The 15,409-nt window shown below is 38.2% G+C and overlaps 1 protein-coding gene across 1 annotated transcript; it reads left to right on the top strand.

Annotated features, from left to right (window-relative positions):
• Positions 1-4,231: 4,231 nt before the first annotated feature.
• On the top strand, positions 4,232-10,896 carry LOC150084955 (uncharacterized). Its single transcript, XM_090376724.1, has 9 exons — positions 4,232-4,344; positions 5,509-5,640; positions 5,730-5,933; positions 6,270-6,450; positions 6,639-6,873; positions 6,987-7,110; positions 7,227-7,400; positions 8,830-8,845; positions 10,351-10,896. Exons 2-9 carry the CDS (start codon positions 5,524-5,526, stop codon positions 10,881-10,883), a joined length of 1,584 nt encoding a protein of 527 aa, XP_090232850.1. The 5' UTR covers positions 4,232-4,344; positions 5,509-5,523; the 3' UTR covers positions 10,884-10,896.
• Positions 10,897-15,409: the final 4,513 nt, after the last annotated feature.

Here is a 15,409-nt window from a genome sequence, read left to right as displayed (position 1 = left end):
TCTGGACCAATTTATATCAATATTACATTTTGGATTATATATTTCGTCCTCAGTAGAACATCCTCTTTTGAAGCCATATTGGCTATCTCAGAAAGTTGCTTATTGTTATATCTAATCATCAATCGATTAATTATTAACCGTTCAAACAATTTTGCTATGACTAAGAGGAGGTGCAGTTTGGGTGGTGGTATCCACCGAGAATAAGTAACATTAGCCTTCTCCACTGGTGAAGCGTTACTTATTCAAAGCAGAGCAATACCTCAGCAACTCGTTGTGAAGGTATTCGCAATAAGAGATAGAATTAAACGATGCATGCATACTACCTGGGTAGCAGAAATGATGAGAGATTCCTCACGTCATCGACGGGACTTAGAATCAGTTATTTTCCACCAGGTGTAGGAAGGACGGCGACCCTACCAACTGTGATACCCACGAGTGTTCCAAGTATACTGTGCTCAGAAAGACAGAACTCATGGTTGAGATGTGGAGAATGTACGCTCCAGTCTGATGGAGTGCACAAGTGTCTCATTACTCAATATACAAAAATTCATAAAATTAAAGCTAAGAATCCCTTCAGGAGAAAGCTTAAATTTTCCCAGAAATCATGGAGAAATTAATCTAAATGTTTAGCCTTCAAGTCAAGGAACCCATACAAGTAGCATATAATAAGTCTCTTAACACTGTCCAAGACAGTCTTTTAAAAACAAAAATATCCATCCCATTTTGGAATTACATGAAGACCAAAAACAATGCCAATAATTCAATTTCATCCCTTCCTCATAAGGGTAACACTTTTATATGTGGCCAACAGTACATTGCTAAATACATCTCATTCACCAAACTATTTCAGCTGCATCTTCCACTGAGGGTATGATTTTCATCTAAACAATGATGATTCGCTTGTTATCATTAATCTCACTGAACAAGATTTTTATTTATTACTTAAGGATTTTTTTTTCTTTAGCGACTACTCAGTTAGACTTCATGGGACTCCCGCCATATTCTGGAAGAAAACCTTCCCTACATTAAAATCAATTATTCGTGACATATTTTACCTCTTTAATTGCTTAGCTGGACCTGATGGGATTCCGGCATTTGCTGGAAGAAAACTTCTCCTATATTAAAAACAATTATTTTTGAGATCTTTAAACCCATTCTTAAGATTGGCATATGTCCATTCCGCTTTAAACAGGTCAACATATTGTCCATATTTAAAATGGGCTACAGATGCTCTCCTAATCAAACCAATATCTCTCTCCAGAACAACCTTGAAAAACTGTTTAACACCATTGCACACAAATTTATCTGCAGCTTGCAATCGTTCATTTCTCTACATCAACGTTGATTTAGTCAAGTCAAATCATCTGTTCCCAATTTTCTGCCCTACTAGCAATTTGTCTAAAAATCTCTAGATGATCTCTGATGTAGATGATATTGTCTTTAGATAACTAAAGTCGATGTCATCTACACAGACATCTCCAAAAAATTTGGCAGGGCCTTCGTGATCTTCTTTTCAGTAAACTTAAGACCAACGTCCAGAACAATCCCCTCTTTCCTGGCTTCACGGTTACATCAGTAATTGTCAATTAAAGAACATCTAAATCTCCACTTCGTGGTGTCTTCCAGGAATCATTTCTGGCCTCTTCAACATCTTCATTAGTCCATGGAACTCTGTTTGCTGACGACCTCAAAATCAACTCCTCCGTCTAAATCAAAGCGGACGCTTCATAGCTTCAGCTCACTCTCAATGAGTTCTCTCACTGTTTGATGGAATGGTTATAAATCCTTCTAGGTGTAAGTTTATCTCTTTCACCTCAGCGAGTGGCACATCCTCCATCAATAATATTACTTCATCATCTACTTATATCATCACACATTATAACTGATTTCACCGTGGTGTATATTTATTGTCAGCAAAATGTGTACTGAGCAACCAATTTATAAACTAAACTATCTCATAGCAAATTGGTCCTCTATTAGCCTTCAGAACAGCTTGGGTCCATCAGTATTGACTCAACGTCCAAAGAGGCAATGCTGGTTCAGGTTGACTCAATCGCTTCTCACAGTTGTTGAAATTGGACGGTTGCGGATTTCTACTCGTTCCATCTGATTATGAATCTTTATGTTACTGTACTACATAATATCCTATCACTGCTGTACACTTGGGATGTCTGCGCGGGTAGCACAGTGATTATAATCGCCTGAGAAGAACTAATTTGAACCTGCTCACACGCAAGAATTTGTCTCAGGCGATTATAACATTATTTTGTTAGAAAAACCTATTCGCAGATGGATATAGTGTACTCATGAAGAGGCTCCTGATCGGAAACAATCTCCAGATACTGTCTAACATAAAAATCATCCAGATGTTGCTCCACTTGCATCAAGGAGCAGACAATGCACCTGTAAACACTCCCTACACCATTATCCCATCACCAACAGTCTGTACTGTTGACCTTTGGCAGAATTGATCCATAGACTTATAGTGATGCTCACTGTAATCGTACTTCTTGTTCTATGATGACACGAGTAGAACTTGGTTCGATTGTCGGCTGCAGTGCTTCATCCCTGACAAAGTACGATGGGTTGAGCCCTCAGAAATGTGTCCCTTTGGTTACCGCTGTTGTATAGGTTTGTTATTAGACGCTCTAGCACAATCTTGTCCAGACTCGATCTATTGTATCAACGAAATGTTTGCGACTACAGGATCGCCATTGGCTGGATGACATTTGGTTACTGGACCAATCTGGATACACTTGGACATAGCCACTCTTCTGCTGTAAGATTATTCACATTCCTGAGTAATATATTTATCGATTAAAGAACATCTGTTCTGCAATACACCTTATCTGGAGAAATGTTAGAGACCAGCTGTTTAATTTTCGTTCCCAGTAGCAGCTGAGCAGAAGCTGAAGGTGGTTAATAAAGTTTTAAATCTTACCTTGATCGAGAGAAGTCAACAAGTAAGTCAAAATTATTTTACATAAAGACTTTATAGAGCATTCTTTTATTTTAAAATGAAATGAAATCAAAAATAATAATCTATGGTAATTAGCGGACTCAGTTTATTTATCTGCTGTGATGGGATTAACATTTCTTGTTTTTTATTTATTTTTTTTTTCCGCAGGGTTTGTAAAAAAAGTGGATTTTGATGAGGAGTTGTATATGTATTCACCAGATGGCAGCACTAGACACGGAAACTTTACGCGCTTATTTTTAAGTTTTCGCAGATATCTGAACACGAGCTACAAATTATGTCCATCGAAATGAAGATTACGGATCCTCCAGTTACTCATGAATCCTCCAGTTACTCATGGATTCTTCAGTTACTCATGGATCCTCCAGTTACTCTAGATCCTCCATTTACTCTAGATCCTCCAGTTACTCATGGATCCTCCAGTTACTATAGATCCTCCATTTACTCTAGATCCTCCAGTTACTCATGGATCCTTCAGTTACTCATGGATCCTTCAGTTACTCTAGATCCTTTAGTCACTCATGGATTCTCCAGTTACTCATGGATCCTCCAGTTACTATAGATCCTCCCGTTACTCATTGATCTTCCAGTTCCTCTGAAATCGAAACTATTTCATTAAAGTTGAAAGAGGACCTGTAAACATTTTATTAAAGTTATTTTTTAAATAAATCTATCAAAACAGTTGAATTCTAACGCTTTTTCAAGGCGAAATACACTTCCTGGCAAAAATATCAGGAACCGACCGAACCTCACTCGTAAGACCACCAATAGTGAGGCTCTCTGTTTTTAATATTTTTTTCCTGGCAATGTAGATAAGGATATGAATTTTTAGAGACGTTAGACTTAAAGTTGAATAAACATAGGTCTTCGGGAAAATGAACTACAGCCTGTATTTAAATTGGGTCTTAAAGTATCAAAGTTTTACCAGCTGGACGAATCTTTCCATCCATCTACCATGCATCAAAACAAAAATATGTTTGAATTTGAACACCAATTAGCGCGTATCATCCATAGGATGGGTCTGCCTTGTGGATAAGATGGCAATACTTTTTTATTTAAATTTCTGAGGAAAGACTTGCGCTTATGCTCAGTAGAGTTGATAAGACACGAACGACAACTGTTTTGAAGTACAAACGGAACTGTTAATGATGTCTTTAATGAAGTACGATTGTCGGAGCAGGGAAGGATATGCCGAGAACCGTTTTACGTACTTCCTGAAGCAGGAAATGCGCACTGCCACGCGAACCTTGAGATGTGACATCGTGGCACGTGTCTAATGGAGTTGTGATGAAATAAATTCCTTCAAAAAAGCTTCCACTCGTGTCTAAAGACAGTTTCAGCCAAGGTTGCATTTACAGAGTGTAAAGGTAAGAAAGAAGAATCCCTATAAGTATCGTTTTAAAAATATATATAATTTTTATGTAATTTTATTAAGCTGCTTTTTTAATCCAGATCACTTTGTGGTTTCTGCAAAACATGGTGGGTTGCTTAAAGCTTTTTAATGAAAATAAAAGCTCTGATGATGAAGATGAATTTTATTTTGCTAACTACGTTACATTTTTATTTTCCAAGTATGAATCATTCTAAAAGGTGTGAGCTTAATTTGTCTGTCCAAGTGTGTGGAAGAGGCAGATTGGCACATTTTGTGGGGGTTGAAAAAATCTAGAATAATTCACGGGGGAGCCCCAACTCTCTCCATCTGAGATCGGCCAACAACAGCCTCGAAACTAGATCTCTCTCTCTAAACGAGTGGTAAATAAAGAAACCATATACTGTAATGGAGGACCAAAAATCTCTCATAAATAGTTTGAGCTGCATACCAACAGAACAAATGTCATATGGAGTTAACCATTTTTGAATTGGAATAATTAAAATTATAACTCCACCAGAAAAAGTTAGAAAACTTACACCTCCACGAATATTGTTCATTCAAACGACTCCATCAATTATCATTACTACGTTATCTGGTGGAACTCCTTCCATCTGCTCTTTCTCAGATTTGGAATTGCCCTTAGTATCCTACAATCTCTAATGTTTATCTGGTGTTTAAGTCCCTACGTAACACCTTCAAAAAGCTTAAAGATAACTATTTCATGGGAACAGTACAGAGACTCACCTTTGCGGGGATTTATCTAATCTAAAGGTGGTATAAGAAGCAATTTCTCACAGCGTTTTATTCTTACTTCCAAAAGGTATGTAAAGGGACCAACCGTTTTCAACCATTAGAAACTAAAACGAATTATATTTAAGTCTAAATTGCATTATCTTATTTCAGAAAAAAGGGCTATGAATATATTAAATATGGCAATAATTTATTCGCTAATTAATGCGAATAGATAAAAAAATTAATGGTTAATCTACCAAACATTAGATAATTTTAAATCTCGTTATATCTTTCTATCACGACAATCAGAAACACATTTATAGGCTGTTGGATTTATTCATAATTTTGGATTGGTAATACTAAAATAAATTTAAAACTTTTCATCTTTCTAGCAGTCACATAATTTTTTTATTTTTATTACTTATAGGGATTTGAGTACATCATGGCAGGAGTGACCACCCTCTACGTTTTACCCTTTCTTCTTGGAAGCACCTATGACATCTTAAGCAAAAACTTAGGACCAATATTATATCCGGATGCAGACATCAAAAAAGCAGAGGTAAGATTAGTTTAGTCTTAAATAATAACGTTGCTGTTATTATGTAAATTGGATTTTTTAAATAATTCGTTCTTTATATTTTGTTTAAGGTGATTGACCATCATTTCAGCGACTTTGGTATGAAGATGGTGGAAAGTCTTCGTGAAGCCAAAGAATTTCTAGAAATCCCTTCGAAGATATCTCTACAAGCAAAGATGGGTTTCATGAAGGGGAATCCTGCTTTACAATACTTGAAAGAGACCTTCTTCGACGATGGTCGCTTGCAGCTTTTGATCAGAGCACATTATGAAACGGTAAGATTTTTATTTCAGTTTGTTTACGATTGAAGGGACATTGGATACAATCGAATATATAGAATTTAATAGGACTCAGGTTTAAACTGGATCCATCATCTTTCCAGGCTTCAACTGGTGGTGAATCCAGTGTACCCAAAAAGTACTTCAGTAAATTTCTGTCTTTGAAATATTTAAAAAGTAATGTGTATACTCTTTAGACTTAATGATCTGTGTAGTTTTGAAAACATAAGGTACAATATGATCCAGTTACAAAAGAAATGTTTCTTCGTAGAGAGCGAGAATCTATAACAAAACCTTTGAGTTATCAGAATAATTATTGGTCTTTCATCGCAGGTAACGCGCACATTGCCCACAACATTGGATACGCCAAGCAACTGGACTGGAATTAACAATCTAGGAACTCATTATGTTCGTAGTATCACCTACGGTGGAGATCTTGTTGTGTCCATACGTCTTTCTGCAGCTAATGGATGGGAATCTTTGACCAATGAAAATACCGGGATGGACATTGAGGGTACGTCTGAGGTAGTTAAAATCTATAATAATTTATATGAATTCTTCGTGCCCATGATATCATTTTAAACAAATTTTTTCAATGATTTCTTTACTTGTTATGTGCAATAACTGGAAATTATTTTGTTAAATAGTTAAGTTGATAACAGATATGTCTGAACAAATGGGATAATATTTTTTATTCCTTAGGGTTGCTGAACATGATGAAAGAAAATGCATGGGATGACGTGTCACCGGAAATTCGTTATTATTCTTCCGTCGATGTGAGCGATGTTCCACTGAGTCTTTGGGGGCTCCGCTCCCTCCTCAAAGACTTTCCCAAGAGGTTGAAATCACAAGGGAAAGACGGAGTTCCGATCCGTGTCGAGCTCTACCCATTGAGTGCTGTCCTGACAGTTCCGGCACAAAACTACCACGAAGATGCGTAAGTAACTCGGTCTTGCTTTGTACTTCAATAGATTGAAGTTGCTCAAGCAACCATTTCTTCAGTGAAATATAAGTATTTTGATTATACTGAATTTGTCCATTTGATTCCAGTGGTCTTACCCCAAAACTTGATAATCTGGACACATATTTGGATGACATACGCCTGTGTGACTATTCCCTGAGCCAACTGTATTCCTCTGTGGGCGAGGACTTGACCCACGGTCTAGAGCAAGAGGTAAGGAAAGAGTGTTTATCGTTTAGCATCTACCAAATCAAATCTTTACCTCATTCTTTTAAACAGCATATCGTTGGACAACTCATATTCTGACATGAGTGTTTATTCCATATTAGGTGGATAATTTGCGTTTGAAAATTAGCAAACTGATACAAGTGTTTCATGACACCATTGAAGCCATTGATAATTCTCCAGAAGGAATTTCTCAGGCTTTCCAAGCTTATGCTGATAGTGGATCCAGTGTACCCAAAAAGTACTTCCGTAAATTTCTGGCTTTGAAGAATTACCTGGTGAGGAACATTTTTGAATTCTCTCTAATTCTTTAGAAGTTCATTGGAACTTGAAAAGAATCTTCAAAGTCAACACTTTTAAGATTCTTTTAAGCTTATAATTATCACATATCAAATTTATCTGGATTGAGCCTGAGCAGTGTGAGAAATGGATTTTTTTAAAATTTTTTATAGAACCTAAAGAGAACTTCGACATATATACATCCTTACCTTTCAGTTTAGAGGGTGCTCAATTAAAGATCATTGTAAAGGCGGTCCAGGAGCTGACTCCTGGACCATCTTTCCTAGTCGGGACGTGCTCAATACCCAGATTCTCCAAGAAAAGCGAAAAGCTATTTGGAGGAATTCTAGTGTTTGCGCGAGTAGCACAGTGGTTTCGTCACCATCCTTTCCACACCGGGTGGAAAAGGCCCGGGTTCGAACGACGGGAGGAAGTTTTATGGACATTTTTCACTTGGATTTTAGTTAGTTAGTCTCAGGAATAGATAGGAAGGTGTCCCCTTCCGGAAATTCAGGTTTACTCCCAGAAAAAAGTATGCGGAAACGTGTCGGTTTCATATTGATGTTGCTATACTCAATTCAATAGAGTGTGGGTTGCTCTTTGGCCGCTGTGATACACTCCATCCTCCTGGGCAAGCTTGTTACTTGCATTGGCGAACCATAGAACCTAAAAACATAGCCTTAGGTTCTTTGTTGCAAACGACCATTTATTGCCCAACCTTTTGGCTAATGGTATATAATAAGACGACTTTGGAAAACGAGAACACATGATGAGATTGTCATGGGTTGACTTATTTTAGACAGGTGGCAGAAGTTAGTTTCATCGTGATATTCCAGGAGCAGACACTATAATAGCTATCATGAAACAATCCTTCCTCAATTTTAATTTATGCTCACTCATTTGTGTAGTCGTAGCAAGATGAAAAATGTCATAAGAATTGAACTTACTCAATCCATTCAAGCTTTTATACACCTCACTCATGTTTACTCACAGGGACTTAGTTTCCAGATGCTGCAATTTTCAGAATTGAAGCCTTCTTGGTAAAAGCACCCTTTTTTCCACTTCACCTTTCGTTGACCTCTGCGCTCGTTGCAGCTGATCTACATCACTCCTAAAATGGGGCCTCCAGGCCTGTATGCAGTACTCAAGATGGGGCCTAACCATTGCCTTATACAATGATATAATCATTGGTAATCCCCTCCTTATCCATGCTAGCAAAGTTCTCATAGATTAATGACAAAATCTCATGGTCCCAGAGAATTTCTATTTAAAAATGAAGTTTTATTTAAATTCTGTATTTGTTTATAATAAAATTTGATGTTTCTACGCTGCAATTCAATAACACTGTCTCATTATGTTATATTAAACTGCTTTGTGATAGTGAACAATGATTCATATTTTAAAACAAACTTTTTCTTAATTTTTCAGGTGGATAAACTCCCAAGTAAGTATTCTCTCTCTCTCTCTCTCTCTCTCTCTCTCTCTCTCTCTCTCTCTCTCTAATTCTATCTATCTATACGAAGACAGCACCCAATAAATCAAAAGATATTTATGCTTATATATAACTGTTTGTGTGCATTTTCATGTATTTTATGTGCTCAATAACTGCAGGTTGATTTTGCCACGAATATAGGTTTCATTGTTTCTTGGACATTGTCATGTCTTTAAGTAACTTAAAGCATTCGAATAAGTTTGTATTTTGCAAGTTGCTTTGGCTGTCAAACGATGGTGTAAGTTTTCTCCAGACTCGCTCTTCCATGTTTGTGGATATTCTAGAGGTCCAAAGCAGATTAGCATCAAGTTGAAGGCATCAAGATGTGCAGAGTGCAAATGAAGCCTACTTTGGAATGCCTGTGAGTGATCAAGACATTACTCCAAGATGGCATTACTCCAAGACGAAAGATGGAATGCTGATTAGTTCATAATAAAACATCACTGATTCTGACCGTAACACCAAGGATGAAAATTATGGAATGCAGATTGTCAGAAAGCTGAATTATTCCTTCTTCCACTTGTCCAAATTTAGGCGTTGTTAGTGAAGTGCATGGGAAGATATTCCACCACGACATGCAGTTAATTGATGTGGGCAACTCCATCTGGTTTCTTTGTTATGGATGATCAGATTAACAACAAAAACTAAAGACATTCAATACATTTTCAAGGAATTTCTTTTTAACCCGAGATAGGTCTCTCTTTTTTAATTAGTTTATACCAGTAATCTACGTTGCACATGGTTAACAACGAATTCTGCATAGCCGTTTCTTCTTGGACAGTCGATTCTCTTGGATAGTCGTTTCATGATGGAAAAGTTCTTGTCAATGACGTCAAGAAAGTCTGTCTATGGGCGGACATGTTGAAGACAAGAGGAATTTTACACGTTTAAGAATCCATCTAAAACGAAAGAGTGGTATCACCGCTGATTATATCAAAGAAGGAATGTACTTCTCATTATCAAAAAGGACATAAACACACCTTTGAGATATGACTCATGTTCTTCTATTATGAAATATAACTGTAAGCATCCACCAATGAAAATTTGACTCACATCGAGCATTGATTCCTTTTCCCAGCAATATCATTAATGAATCGATATTACTGTCAACAACTGTCTTCATGATTGAACATCATATGGACAACACTACTCAAATTAGGAGAAATACGAGTCCTCTTTTTATGGAAAAATTCCATGGAAGCTTCGGAATCTTCTCTGATTTCTTTAGTGGCCAGTCCAACTGGAAGAAACGCTTAAATCTAATGGAACTTTTGTTATGGATTATTCTAACCCAGTACCAATCCACTTTTATCTAATGTTATTATACAGGATGATATTTCACAATTTTAGTGTAGTTCAAATATATTTTCTTGGGTTTAGATTACCCTGCATAGCATATATTTAAAAACTGTTCCTTAATTATAACTCTAAGTTTCTTTTCTTATGTGTGAACACAGAACTCAGAAAAGGATTGGGAGTGCCATACATCCGTTGGGGCAATGATCGATGTGGCTTCAATAATGTAGACACGATATACAAAGGAGTAATCATTACCGCTAACCCTCAAGGAACAGGGGATTACAAGTGTCTCAATGAGTCTCATCGACCCGAAGAGGTAGCAGCTTCTAATCAAACAAACTATGTCACCTACGGTGGGGTTATTGAGAAATTCAAGATGAAGAGTGGATGGCAAGTGACTTGTGCTAAATGCCAACCCCAGACGAGGACTACTACTTTAATGATCCCTGCTGCCACGGCATGTCCAGCTGACTGGACTGAAGAATACAGAGGATGGATAATGGCTGGAGCAATTGGACATCACACGCAGTACGTTTGTGTGGATCCTGACTTGGCTGTTACCGATCAACTGGTGAAGATAGACGATGACCATAAAAATTCCTTTGCTGAGGTAACCCCAAGGTGTGGAACTCTTCCTTGTTCCGTCTACAAGGCTAATAATGTCCTTCCATGTATTGTCTGTACCAAGTAAATTAGATCTCTTATAAAATAAAGAAAGATAGTTTTAGGTTCTTTCCTTCTTACAAAAGTTGTCTGCTCTTTTTTGTTAACAAAATATTTTCTCGTATCCTTCTGGTATATTTTAAAGTTTGCATCCCCATTCACAGATATGTATTTTTAACTTATTATTAATTATATCTCAAGAAAGAGTGTCACTTCTCCAGCCCCCTCCAGGAGATACTCAATCGACCACATCCCTTTGGCAAACCTTACATGGAATTGCATAAGTTAACCAATGCAGTTTAAACACCATTTATAATAAGCAATGACAAAGAAAACTCACAAAAACATGTTAAATGGATACATTTGTCCACACTGAAACAAGTCTAAAGTAGATTCACCAGAAAATATTGGTGAGATACAAAATGCTACTAGAATCATGTACCATACGACATAGTGGAGGATTCTAGACCACAAAGGATGGGTGAACTATGGATTTATCCATCAGCAAGCTAAAAGACGAGCATATGGTGGAATCTGTCGTATTCAAGGATATTCTCAACACTGATACAAGAAGAAACGTTATAATCTGATCTCATCAGATTATAACATTTCCCAGATACCCAGAATACTCCTTTGGAGAAAGGAGTATTCTCGGCATTCGTTGGGAAAGAAGATTCTCGTCGAGGTAAAATATTCTGAATATTTGCTAAGGTAAGAAGGATCAGTTTTGGAGAAAGGGAGGGTGAATCCTTCGAAGGTACTTTGATTACTCGTTAATAATGCAAAAATAATTTGCTTGTTAGTGTTAGTTGCAAGTTTAACTTATTATTTTCACAGATAAGATTTCTACTGCTTTCTCTCCGATGTTACAAAAACACCATCACTTAGTTTCACTCCACCGAAAAGAATTACTCGCTGTTATTCTTAATGTTTGGTTCTCAGGGAGGAAATCACAGCAGGGGGAAAACCACAACACTGTACCAATGTTAAAGTTTGAAGGTAGAAAAAATAAGTACTCCTCCTTGGGGGTGTATTGGCTTTTAACCATTGGCATAGGAACAGAAGTCAAGAAACGCATTGAGCATCTGCAAAAGTTTCGTTTTTAAAAAGTAAAGTTACTTTGGGAACATATCTCCAATTTCACATCTTTGGGAACACATCTCCAATTTGGGAACACATTTCCTGGGACTTCATCACATATTAACATCACGTTGGGATGAAAAGCCTTCAACTTATTTGTTTTTTCTTGTTTCTGTTGTTAAAGCAGCTATCTCATTATTGGGGGTTGGTAGAAGTAGAAATCAGATGTGGGTCCTTTGTATGAATAGTCCAAACTGTATGAATAGTCCGGATGACTTCTGTTACGTATGTGGAGAAGTCAAGTTAGCTTCAAGAAAGCGTCCCTTAACTTGAGCCATAAAAAGGGCTACTTCGGGCGTAGAGTAGGCGACCAGGGCAAGAATTCAGCTCCACACATATGCTGCACTACCTGGTTTATCAAAAAACTACAATTGAACCACCCATGGTTGGTCACAAGCCAACTGAATTCAACTGAAGATCAAGAGCACACTGATAAATTTATACGCCCTAGACACATCACCATGAACGGGTTCAAAGCGGAATACTACTAGCACGTGCGTCCCCTTCAGAGGAAACCTGCAAAAACAATCGCTTCATCTTAACACGCTATAACCCATAAAAATTCATTGGCCACATTGATAGAAACTGCTCTTTTCATCCAGCTATCTGCTTTAATTTTAATCTACCTGGCTCTCTTTCCAGATCTTACGGAACAGTCTATATGTTCATACTATCCCTGCCTCCCCTGTAGCCTTCAACATCTCTCCATTTATCTCATCCATACCAGCAGACTTACCTGTCTTGATGTATTTCCATGCCTGCACTACATCATTCCACGTCAAGTATGTCTCCTCTCTCTCTCTCTCTCTCTCTCTCTCTCTCTCTCTCTCTCTCTCTCTCTCTCTCCATCCCCTCTTCTATGATCAACCTGTCTTTGTCCCTTTTGCTGGCTGTTCTGCACGTTTAACAGATTCTCAAAATACTTCTTCCATCTTTCTCTTATCTCTTCATCCTGATTATTAGGTTCCCATTCTCATCCACCAAATATTTGCTCTGTTCACCATCTCTTCTCCTATTCCTCACCATACCATACAGCGTCTTTTTATTACCGTCGATATCTTGCACAGTTTCACTCCTTTCTTCCAACCGCAGTCTTCTCCCTTCGTTAACTATCTTCTTAGCTTCTCTCTTCACGGTTTCATATCTCTCATCATTTCTGTTCTGAAAGTAGGTCCTGGATGCATTATTCTTGATTTTCACAGCCTCTCTCGTCCTATCATTTCACCATGGGGTTTCTCTCCATCTCCTTCTATTGCTTGTCCTTCCACAAACCTGCTCTGTCAGTCCTACTATACAGTCTTTGAATGCTTTCCATTCTGATTCCACGCTGTTCACCACTGTCTTAGCCACAACCTTCCTGAACTCTTCTCTGAACATCCCCCCCCCCCTTTTTTTCTCTTCTTTCAACTTCCACACCCGTAGTTTTCTCTCTCTTGTTATTTTGATCCTCCTCAATTTAGGGAATCTTAGAACTCCAACAACTAACCTGTGAGCTCTACTCAAGGAGACACTAGGAATGATCTTGACGTCCACTAGTCTTCTGTCGCTCTTTATCCACGACTATATAGTCAAGAAAGGATTCCTGTTGACCGTCCAAACTTACAAGCTAATAAAGCAATAAAACATACTATGTACACTGCCCTACCATTAATATCCGGACACCTGCCTTTAGACGAAAAAATAGCTTTTATTTGTGTCATTTAATATTTTGTGCTGAAACCTTTTGCTTTTATGATGGCCTTCAATCTTCCCGGAATACTCTCAACCAGCTTTTTATAAATGTCAGGTGATGCCCGTCTATGCCACGAGGAGGCGGACCACAACTGAGCGCGAAACACCATAGAGGAAACAATAATAGTAGAAGAAGTAGGAATAATAGACAATAAACACTCGGTAGACGGACAAAAGAAGAGAGAATTAAAAGGGAAGCGAGGAAGAGAAAAAGATTCCACACAGGATAATGTTTCAGCAGATGAACCCGCATCAGGACCAGCCTGAGGCCAGCAGGAGATAGAAGTCAGGAAAACACAGTAATATCGTTCGGAGTCGTGGCTGCAAGATTAGACATTGTCCAAGAGGAAGGTGGTTGTGAAGATGATTCTTGAGCTAAAGATGGTGGTGGTTCCACGAAATGGCGACGGTGGAGGTGATGGGCTGAACCAGAGGTAGGGTTGGAATAGGAGTAGTTCCTCCAATTGAAGCACTACTGATGAGTTGTCCACGTCTGGCAAAGGCTTTATGTGCAAAATCTTGCAGAAGATTAAATTTTTCTTTGAAGTTCAAGAGAGACGACCCACTTCCTGAAGAAAATGGTTGACAGACAGCAGACAGTGGCTGACGAAGATCCAAGTAATATTATGAACAGGTGAAAAGAATATGATGCCAGTCTTCTGGGCTGCCACAGTTAGAGAGGGGACATTCAGACAGGTTAAACACAACAAGTTTAGCACGAAGGGAACCATGACCAGTTAGAAGAAAAAGCTTGTGGAGACGAGAACTGAACCAATTTAGAATAGACTTTTGTAAGGCAAAGGACACAAACTTTCTTGTGATCATACCTTTGGAAGAAGAAGACCGCCGATCTTTCCAGAGTTGAACCAAGTGGTTCCAGCAACGAGTTTTTTTCCGTTTTAGGATCGCAGTGGATATTAACAGTTAAGTGTAAAAAGTCAACTGAGATGTCATAACTAAGGCAATAGCAAAAACTTCGATAAGCGAGTTGGAGGTCCAGAGGTAGGCAACCATTTAAAAACTGGAGCACAGCTGCCGAGACAGTGCGACAGGTACGACTCATCATTAAGGGCATACGTTTCGCGGACCCCCTGTAACTGATCTGCGGACCCATTGGGGTCGCAGACCAGTTACAGGGGGTTCGCGAAAGTTCCAAGGGGTCCGCGAAACGGTGGGATGTAATATTTTTTTGATTTTAAAGGGTCCTTACATCTCAGTAGTTTGGGAACCACTGCTTTAGTGCAATCAAACAAGGTTCTTCTTCCACCCTGCATATCAAACTTGGATTGATGAAAAATTTCGTGAAGGCACTAGATAAAGAAGGCAACGCATTTGCATACTTGAGAAGTGTGTTGCCTAATCTAACATATGCCAAACTTAATGAACGAAGTTTCGTAGAAGCCCAAATTAGGAAGCTCCTGAAAGACCATCGTCTTGAAACCCAATTAAATGAGGTTCAATTGGAGCTTGGCGATCATTTAAGGTGGTAGTACATGGTTTTTTGGGTAATAGGAAAGAAGAAAACTATGAAATGTTAGTGTCTAATTTACTCGAGTGCTACAAAAACATGGGCTGTCGAATATTGTTGAAAATTCATTTTCTTCATTCCCATTTCGAATTTTTCCCAGAAAATCTGGGAGATGTGAGTGGGGGTTGTCTCTGTGTTGCGTGATGTTCAAGTGC

Source organism: Mastigoproctus giganteus, chromosome 6 (assembly GCF_048544385.1).
Source record: "Mastigoproctus giganteus isolate SK-2022 chromosome 6, ASM4854438v1, whole genome shotgun sequence".
NCBI lineage: Eukaryota > Metazoa > Arthropoda > Arachnida > Uropygi > Thelyphonidae > Mastigoproctus > Mastigoproctus giganteus.
Note: the sequence above shows the minus strand (reverse complement) of the source record. Positions and strands in the feature narration are given on the sequence as shown.

What these genes read in the sequence shown, in the direction of transcription:
- LOC150084955 (XM_090376724.1), top strand. Translation starts at nt 5,524, where the DNA reads ATGGCAGGAGTGACCACCCTCTACGTTTTACCCTTTCTTCTTGGAAGC. An exon ending in TCAGAGCACATTATGAAACG is followed by an intron (nt 5,934 to 6,269) that starts GTAAGATTTTTA and finishes CTTTCATCGCAG; the next exon opens with GTAACGCGCACATTGCCCAC. An exon ending in CCCACGGTCTAGAGCAAGAG is followed by an intron (nt 7,111 to 7,226) that starts GTAAGGAAAGAG and finishes ATTCCATATTAG; the next exon opens with GTGGATAATTTGCGTTTGAA.